This window comes from Camellia sinensis, chromosome 9, assembly GCF_055761805.1.
Source record: "Camellia sinensis isolate YWXY chromosome 9, ASM5576180v1, whole genome shotgun sequence".
Classification (NCBI taxonomy): domain Eukaryota; kingdom Viridiplantae; phylum Streptophyta; class Magnoliopsida; order Ericales; family Theaceae; genus Camellia; species Camellia sinensis.
This window is the reverse complement of record NC_138969.1, coordinates 12,891,098-12,901,383: the sequence shown is the minus strand read 5'-3', so window position 1 is coordinate 12,901,383 and position 10,286 is coordinate 12,891,098. Positions and strand designations below refer to the sequence as shown.

General features: G+C 35.4%; 1 protein-coding gene across 1 annotated transcript; it reads left to right on the top strand.

Moving 5' to 3' along the window:
- Nucleotides 1–9,388: 9,388 nt before the first annotated feature.
- LOC145799245 (uncharacterized) lies at nucleotides 9,389–9,796 on the top strand. Its single transcript, XM_082888786.1, has one exon. It carries the CDS (start codon nucleotides 9,389–9,391, stop codon nucleotides 9,794–9,796), a length of 408 nt encoding a protein of 135 aa, XP_082744912.1.
- The last annotated feature ends 490 nt before the right edge of the window (nucleotides 9,797–10,286 follow it).

Genomic DNA, 10,286 nt, shown 5'->3' with positions numbered 1-10,286 from the left:
GAAAACTTGTGCTTAATTTCGGGGGCGAAATTCTTTAAGGGGGGGAGGTTATAGCGATCCCGGGTTTACCCTTGTTATACCGTGATCCGGACATGTGTCCGTGGATGTTGGTAGTTGTTTATTATCTTGTTTACATCCTTTCTTACTTTGTATTTGAGATATAGGATGTGTTGGGCAGGTTTGTTGCAGGTTGGTTGAGTTTAGAAACCAAAACTAGTTGCCCAGATTTTTGGCATGTACGCTCGAGCGGAGGTGTTGGCGCTCGAGCGGGGAATACACCTATCCAGTAATTCTTGTGCAGTGTTGTACGCTCGAGCGTGGAATTGTCCGCTCGAGCGGAGTTGAGTGAGTGCCGCTCGAGCGTAGGGTTGGGAGCTCGAGCGGAGGCCTGGTTCTGCAAAAGTGCTGGGCGAGTGCATTCTGCGCTCGAGCGGGCGGTTGGCCGCTCGAGCGGAAGTCTGTGAGTGGCCGCTCGAGCGGGGTGTTTTACGCTCGAGCGGAGACCTGGGTTAAAGTCCCGAATTTGTGACTCTTCAAATCACTTTTTCACTTTCTCTTCTCTCTCTTATTTTTCCAAAATCACCATTGTTGAGCCTCTCACTCTAGACTCTACCTTCTCTCTAGGTTTTGATCTAGTAGGAGTGATTTACTCACCTTTGGCCTTTACAAAAAAGTTGTTGATCGTCGAGGGCTTCATTTTAATCTGAAAATCTCGGGTTTTGGAGCACGTTGGGTTTTGTCGTCTTCTCCTTTGGGACTCCGAATTTGAGGTAGGGATATCCTACTCCTCTCTATGGGTTTTGTCTTTAAATATTGGTATTTTGAGATGTTGGGCTTGGTTTGGTAATTTTGTGGAAGTTTGGGGCTTTTGTGTAATTTTACAAAAGTTGGGGTTTTATTCATAATAAACCTAGATGCAAGTTTGGCATAAAAAAAAATGGAATGATTGTTGAATCATTGATGAAAATGGGACCTAAGGGTTGAAATGTTAATTATGGGAATTGACCTAATTACATTGTTTAATTAATTGGGATAATTAATTGAGAAGAATGAAGAAATGAAATGTTGATTGAATATCCATTGTGCATTTATTTTCTGTTTAGAAATAACTGCTTTGGGCTATCGGTGGAGGATAGTCGTGATTGTTGTAGACAATGCATGTTGATTAGGTAAACTGAAACTAATCAATGAAATGTGTCATGGAACTTGACGGTTGATAGAATACATTAATTGTATGTATTGGGTGATTGTATATAGAACTAATGTGTTTATATACGTTATGTGTAGAGGAGGAGATAGGGGATGTACTCCGCGGTTTAGGGGAAGATAGGGGATGTACCTCTAAACCGGATAGGTATTGGGAGGAGATAGGGGATGAACTCCGTAGACACAGCTCATATGCTTGTCTAGAGAAGTGAAGATAGAGCTCATATGCTTATCTTTGTGAAGTGTGGATACAGCTTATATGCTTATCTGTGAATGTGGGATATTGTTGTTATACATATCTGTTGAGAATGTGGATATAGCTTTTATGCTTATCTGAATGTGAGATATAGTTTTTATACATATCTGTGGAAATGTTGATAGAGCTAGCATGCTTATCTGTTGAAAAAGAGAAATTGAAAGGTAACTTAGACTCGTAAGTTGTAAGACATAAATATGTGATTTATGTGATTGTATCAGTGTTGACCATCTATCAATTGCTAATATTTTAGTCATTGTCCATGGTTGGTTTAGTGTATTTCTACTGGGAATATCATTTTCAGGTGCAGGAAGCATGCCACCTCCAAGGACATAGCTGGGAGACTAGTGGCGGACATACTTTTGTCGCTTTACTTTTGATGTATTACATGTAACTTCAAGCCTAGGGCTTAATGTGTAAACGAGTTAGTACTCTTTTGTGTAACCAAGTGTTAACTTGGAAAGCTGTAAGCCCGTAGGGCATTTTGTTTTTGATATTAACATGTAATACTTATGTAATGAAACTCTAATGAATAAAAGAGTACGGTTAGTTTGTATGTAAATGCATGTCTTATCTGGTGGGTTTATTGTTGTTATTTTGAGGGCGTTACATTTACGAAATCGGTTTTTATTGTCTAATTGGGATAGAGATAGTATGTTTTAAATCACGTAAGAATGAGGATGTAATATGCATGCTTAACATGCATCAAGTTTGTGATTATGACAAGACACTACAAAAAATTAAGATTTTAGAGACCAAAATTTAAGGACAAAATTATTTTTTAGGGACCAAATATTTTTGTTGGGAAAAGTGTTGTTATTATATTTGTAGCAACAAAAATTAGATATTAATGATGAATTATTATCCTTTTGGGACCAAATTTTTTGTCTCAAAAAATAAACTATTTTGAGACCAAATTATTTTGTCCCTAAAAATCTATTTATTAGTGACATTTTCAAAATTTTGTCTCTAAAAGCCTTGTTTTAGATTTTTAGGGACGACCTTTTAGCGATTATCCTCATGACGATAGAAGCTGTGAAAACCCAGTTTTGTTGTAGTGGATAAACATAAAAGGGGTAAAAAAATTAAAACCCTACTCATTTTTTTCATTGTCGCTTAATACATCAAAATTTTCCCACCAACATTTTTTCCTCACCAGACGATCTCAAAAATATTAAAAAATTTTGGTAACGAAAGCATATTCCTCATAAATAATTTTATAATTAGTGATCAATTTGTTTCTCACCAAAAGTCCCAAAATTTTGGCGCCACCCAAAAAAATTAGTGAGAATATTTTTGGTGACGAAACTTAATTTTTCCTCACCTAAAAAAAGTATTTATTAACGAAAATAAATTTCGTCACCTATCATTTTTATTTTTTTATTATATGTGACAAAATTTATAAATTTTTATTTAGTGGCGAAATTTATTTTCTTCACTAGTTTTCGTCATCAGGAGGCGCTGATCGAAGAGAACATGAGGCATCGAAGGAGACGGGTGGAGAGGCTCGGAGATGCGACGTCGACGACGGCAGTGAAGAAGGAGAACAGGCAACATCAGTGGTAGCGCTAGAGGAGAACACTCTGAATGAGGACTAACTTGTGTTTTGTTTTGAGAGAGAGATATGAGAGGAAAACTAATTAACAAAACAAAACCAAAAAACAAAAAAAAAGGAAAAAATTAGCAGTCTATTTTTTTTTTCTGCCCAATTTGTCAAACTTTTCCCTTCAAAATTAGTGAGTTCCTATTTAGTGTAAAAATTCATATTTTCAAGTGTAAAAAGAGGAGGGGGGGCGGGAATTTTTATTTTTTGAAAAAAATTCATAAATATTATACTTTTTAAGTATATTTATGTTATGCGTGTCTAAAAAAAAACCTAGAATATTAAAAAAATTCATTGAAAATATAATTTGGAAAATAAAAAAGCAAATTTTTTGAAAACCAAAACCGAACAAGTTTATTAGTGCCGAAAATATATTTCTCACCATATAATCTTAAAATTTATAAAATTGAGTTTTTAAAAAAAAATGTAAAATTATTGGTGACGAAAATATATTCCTCACTTTTTATTAACGAAAATAAATTTCGTCACCTATTATTTTTACTTTTTATTATATGTGACAAAATTTATAATTCGTCACGGATTATTCTTATTTACTGACGAAATATTTTTTTCACTACTTTTCGTCACCATAGGTTTAGAGAGTTAATTAACTTGTGTTTTCGTTTTGAGAGAGAGAGAGAGAGGGGGGAGAGAAAAATTGATAAACAAAAATAAAGGGGAAAAAAGTTAGTAGTCTATTTTTTCCATTACCGCCCAATATGTTAAAATTTTTCCTCTAAAATTGGTGACAATATAATTTCCTCACTAAAATGTCTCAAAATATTAAAAATTATTAGTGATAAAAATATATTTCTCACCAAATGGTCTTAAAACATTTAAAATCAAGTTTCTCAAAAAATAAACTATTTTGAGACCAAATTATTTTGTCCCTAAAAATCTATTTATTAGTGACATTTTCAAAATTTTGTCTCTAAAAGCCTTGTTTTAGATTTTTAGGGACGACCTTTTAGCGATTATCCTCATGACGATAGAAATTGATCCTTAAATATTTTTTGTAACAAAATTTTCACTTTTACAAATCAAAACATTTAGTCTCTAAAACTCTTATTTGTTGTAGTGAGATTTCGTCATCGAGCAAACAATAATGATTTTAAAAAAAAATCAATTTAAATTATTTACTTTTACATTTTTTATGCCGATAATGATAATGGATCGAAGTTAGCTGTACAATTTGACAACATTTATAAAAACGTCAATTATAAGTGACAACAGTTGTTTGTTAAACGTTATAAAAATAATATGACATTTATTAACATGGAAACATATATGGGTGTTTAATATAATGATTTTAAAATTTTGAGGTACAAAATCACAACTATACATTTGTATAGACACGTCACGTTCACCCAGCCAATTTAAGTTTTTGGCAACTAGTCATACAGACTCATAAATATTAAGATAGTGATAATAATTTTTTTTTAAATGATTACATTTTTTTCAAGTTGAAATTTAAATTTGACATTTATGTTCATAATATTTTTATTTTATTGTGTTTCTCTCTAAAAAAAATAGATGAGCTATTTTTTAAAATATTACTATCGTCCATTTTTTTTTTTTTAGACAAATCCAATTAAATAAAAATATTAAGATTATTGAATTAATTTAATTTTTTTATGAATAATATACAAAGAGCACCTTACAAAATGTGTGAGGCCCCTGACTTTTTTTGTAAACCTTATTAGGTTCCTAAATTTTGAATTATTATAATAAAGCCCTTAGTTCGTCGATTAATCGCAAATTAAGCCCTAGGACTGAAAACGCATCACGGGCGAATCCATACAAACCCTAATCGATCCTGGAAGCTTAGAAATCACTTCTAACACTCTAATATTAATTACTTAACTCTCAAATTTTAGATTAATCGCTCTAAACCTTAACTTTCAATTTTTACAATCATCGTTCGGTTATTTACCTTTAAATTCAAAGCAAGATAATACAAACTGAATTATTTGACACTTGAAATAGATACTTTAATTGAACCCAAGCCCGCACATTTTTATTAAATTGCAAATTGGCCCCAAACAAGTACTATTATATATTTATATATATATACACTTTTACCCAAAAATCTTTTTTAATAATATAATTTACAATTTCCAAGATTTGTACAAAATATATATATATATATAACATGTCCATCAATTCACCATCACATGGCTAGCCATCAAACCCCCCCTAGATTATAATCATTGTACTTTAAAATCTCTTGAAATCTTGGAGCAATAATGACTTTGGTACCTATAAAGATTTGCTATATATATGTGTGTACTTCTAACTAGAAGATATTTACATTAGTCCTAGACCTAACTAGATCATAATTAAATACATCTTTAAAGTTCTAATCCTCCTCATTTCATTACATTTAATGTGAAGCCCCGGAAAAATATATTTTCTTCAAAAAAATAATAATAAAAAAAAAAAAAACCCTTACATTTGCATTATTTCCTTAAAGCCCGTCAGCTCTTAAACTATTTCGAATCTTGCCAGATAGCATTTTTAATTTTTATCGGAACAGGAATTACACTAGCCGGATTAGGTTCCCTAACCTAATGTAATTTAATTCTACATAAGTAAGGTTCCAATACATGAGTTTAATTCCAAGCCCTCACTTCTTTATTTAAATTCTAAATTTACCCCAAACTAGTACTTGTACCTTGTACCTTGGTATACCATCAATCTTGCAAAATATATATATATATATATATATGTACACACCTTGAGGGATGTGCCCTTGTATCTAAAATTAATAAAAAAAAATAACCCCATCATCCTAGGGAGAAGAGAGGAGCCAATTTTCAATATATATCATCATGATATTCTAGGAAACCCAAACCTAGTACCCTAGACCTAGGTTGTTAATTCCAAAACTAGTTCCTTTCTAACTAGTGTTGCCTAAATCATTGACCAAGCCTCCCAAATCCCTTCCATTTCCTTAGAATCCAAACAAATCCTAACCTTTCCATCCATTTCCAACTAATGGGCTTTTAGGAGATTTTACATCAAAAATTGCCTATATATACCACACCCTCCCTAGCTTGCAAACATACACACAACACACTCACTCACACACACATTTTGGTTAGAAAGAGGGGGGAGAGCAAGGAAGAGAAGTCTAGAGAAGAAGAGGGAGGAAGAAAAGAGTTTCTTGTGCAAAGTTGGAAGGTAAGCCACAAACACAACCTTCTCTTTATTTCCTTTTGTAATGCATGTTTTTGAAGATCCTAAATAATGTTTTCCAGATCTGTTATTATCAATTTTTTATGTGAAAAATACTAAGATTTGAGTATGGAGTCCATCTCTCTTGTATTTTCGCCATTTTGGCACAAACCATCTTCTTTTTGTACGAATCTCTCAACTTTTCAAGGGCACTCTTTCAAAAAAAATTTCTGAGTTAAACATGTGATAGTTAGCATATTTTCCTCACAAAAGAAATGAAACTTTCCCATGGTGGAACCCCCTTTTTATAAATTTTCTTGTTTCGGGCATTCTACCTTAAAACCTGTTTTTGCAGTCAACTTTCAAAAATTCCAGAAAAATGTACAAAAATATTCTGAACCTCTATTTTATGTCAAAACCTTCCTTAAGGAGTTATCGTTCAACTAAAATTGGTTTCATCGAAAAACATTGAGTGGTTTGCAAGAAAATCAAGTTTTCGTAACAATCAACAGATCTGGGCAGATTCTGGACAGATTCTGGAACAGTGCTGGACTATTTTCTAAATAACTTAAAATCGGGAAATCAATCCCATCTCCGAAAAATGTTCTAGGAACTAGATCAAATTCTCTACGAACCATAGGAAAACCGAGTCTGGTGGATGAACCTAAGTAGTTCTTCCATATTAACCTTCATGTGATGTTAAATCAGGAAATTTGTTATGTTTGGATGTTTTATACCCTTGTATTCATGAAAATGTTTAATGGCCTATTATCATATCTTGGCATAATGTTGTATGGGTATGCTATGTTATTTATCTTCTTGAGGAGGCATGCTTATGTGAATTTTATTTTATTGTTTAGTTGGACTAACCTTGACTTAAAACATTTAATTCAACGGGAAACCTAATTGGGTGGGTATTGGGTTTTCGAACACTTGAGTAATGAAAAGATCAGAAAATGTGATATATGGTTTGTTGGGATGCGTTCCCTATTCGAGGTTAAAACTTGCGCAAGTGGTTTTCGGGACCCTTGAACGGAGCGGTTGTATTCGGACTCTAGGTGGTTTGGTGTAAGGAGGGATTCAGGCAAGGCCCTATTTTTACCATCTCTTTTGAGGCCCTGCGGTTGGCACTACGCGGTATATAACCGTTGGTAGGCATCCGAGGTTAGTTCTGCAACAAAGCAGCAAAAGAGGGGGCATACCGAATAATCCGCGTCCCATTCTTGTGGTCGGGAGGACGGAATCTCTTTGGGGGATTTCTAGTTACTAATATCTGACTCAACTCTTAATGTATTTATTTGTTTATTGGAGTATCATGCTTTACTACTTGGTGCTATAAATGTGATTGTGTATTGGACTGGGAAAAAGGGGTGGGCTGTGTGTGTGTTTACTGGGCATTCAAAGCTCACGGCGTATCATGCCAGGTGACGAAGCGGAACTCATAGCGGAAGACGACGAGCCGGAAACCTTTGAAGACTTTTGGCTATCTTAGGAATACTAGAAATTTCCTTTTTGTTATTTTGTAAGACTCATATGAAGTTTAAAACTTTCTTTTTGGGATGTAATGTAATGGAACCATCTTTTGAAGCAAGTATAATTGTGGCTGGTATGTATTTATATCCTATGTATGTACCTTATCGTTGCTTATGAGACCTTGTGCCAATGCCTTGTAAGATCTGTCAAAAAGGTAGTGCGCTGTCTAAGAAAGCTGGACTTAGAAGGGAGGCTATTTTGACTCCTCCAGTGATCTGGGATCTTACTTGGTTATTGACCATAGGACTCACTAGTGACTTCCCTTGACTACCACCTATAGTGTAGAATCGGGGCGTCACAATTTGGTATCAGAGCCTAGGTTCAACCCTTACCCACGTGTTTCGACCTGCGGTTAGAGACTACCTTTCCCTGACTATGTTAGAATCTTTCTTAACCTATCTTAGGGAATTTCTTCGAATTTCTGGCACGCCAACATCAACTCATGAGGACCTACTTCAGGATCGTGAAATGGTTTTAACTTTGAGTGCGGCCTCATCGCACAGTAGGGGGGGTACTATTAGTTCTACGCGTCTTCTATCGATTGTCGTACCCTCATCTTGTATTCGTAGCCTTTATTCAATGTCACCCTTTCCCAAAACTTAGTCTTGTCCATCTAGTCTTGTTTTATATACCACTATTTGTAAATTTGACCTCCTTGACCCTTGAATATTTTGTTTAGCTCAAGGCTTCTTGTAAATAATTTCATTTTCTTTGCTTAGTGATGAATCTTGGATATTCAGTTTGAAACACGGATGACCAACACAGTTTCAAGTTAAATATCTAGTTTAGTCACTACATCTATAACCTTGATCACATTGAAGTTTGAAACCATAACATCATACCATTCATCCATATTTCAGACAATCCTGATGTTATCACCATAACTGCTTTGTATTCTTCATCTCCACGTCAATCCAATTTAAAAGATCATATTACGTACATGAAGTTGTGCTGTGTGAACACCCTAGGATAATCAAACTCTAACTTAAGATTAGTTGCTTACCTATAAGGAATTGCCTCTATAGTTATAATTTGACTTACACCTCACCCTATTCATAGAAAAACAAATGGTGGACCATACTTCGAGACAAGTAATAGCATAAGCTTGCAAGCAACAATAGAAATGTGGTACCAGGAAATTGAAATCTTAAGAATGGACTAGCAAGCGTGGCTAAAACCCCGAACCCTATCAAGAATCAAATTTTGGAAGAGCCTTACCATCTTTGTGGAAATAATCGGCACAACATTGACCTCAGAATGAGGGGAGGTAGAATCCAAGAGGACTTGGAGCTTGTGGAAAGGAGACCCAACTTCATAAGGGACTAGAAAGGAGCAACCGGCAGAATCTTCGCCTTGCAAGAGGAAGAAACGGACCCGTCTGTAATTTAGTACTACACAATTCTTGGGTGCATGTTTTATTTGATACTGGTGCATCACATTCTTTCATATCCTCTGCTTGTGCTAAGTCATTAGAACTTGAATGTGAACCTTTAGAAATTGCCTTAAGTGTAATGTCACCTATGGGAGGATGCACTCTGGTAGGATTGATCTGTAAAGATTGTAAAATAGGAATGTTGAACCTACGCTTAACTTGCGACCTTCGTGTCATGGAAATGTCGGACTTCGATATCATCTTGGGCATGGACTGGATGTCCGCCCATCAAGCGGTGATCGACTGTCGCCAGAAGAAAGTGGTAGCTCACACGCAAGATGGAACACGTTTCCAGTTTAAGGGGGATAGACAAGACCCCATGGTTTCAACAAAACATCGGACGCAGTGGCGCGATCAACTTGTAGGTAGAATAGCAAGTCTGATTCTAAATGAGGAAGGCCAAGGGGAAATAGAACTCCCGCGCATAGTATGTGATTATGCAGATGTATTTCCCATGGAGTTACCTGGATTGCCACCAACTCGGGAAGTAGACTTTGGCATCGAGCTACAACCTGGAACTACCCCAATATCCATGGCTCTGTATCGCATGGCACCAGCAGAACTAGGAGAATTGAAGACACAACTATAGGAATTGCTCAAGAAAGGATTCGTTAGGCCAAGTACTTTTCCATGAGGAGCACTTGTGTTGTTTGCTAAGAAGAAAGATGGGTTGTTGAGGCTATGCATCGATTATCGTCAACTCAATCGAGTCACAATTAAAAACCGATACCCATTCCCGAGGATTGATGATCTTTTGACCAACTTAGAGGCTCAATGTGCTATTCAAAGATCGATCTCGGGTCAGGTTACCAACAACTACGAGTCAAGGAGGAGGATATACCGAAGACTGCCTTTCGTACTAGATATGGCCACTATGAATTTGTAGTAATGCCCTTCGGACTAACCAATGCACCGGCAGTATTCATGAGCCTAATGAATAAGATTTTTAGACCATACCTTGACCAGTTTGTAGTAGTGTTCATTGATGACATCTTGGTATATTCAAGGTCTGAAGAAGAGCATGAGCAACATTTAAGGACTATCCTCCAAGTTCTTAGGGATAATCGACTATATGCCAA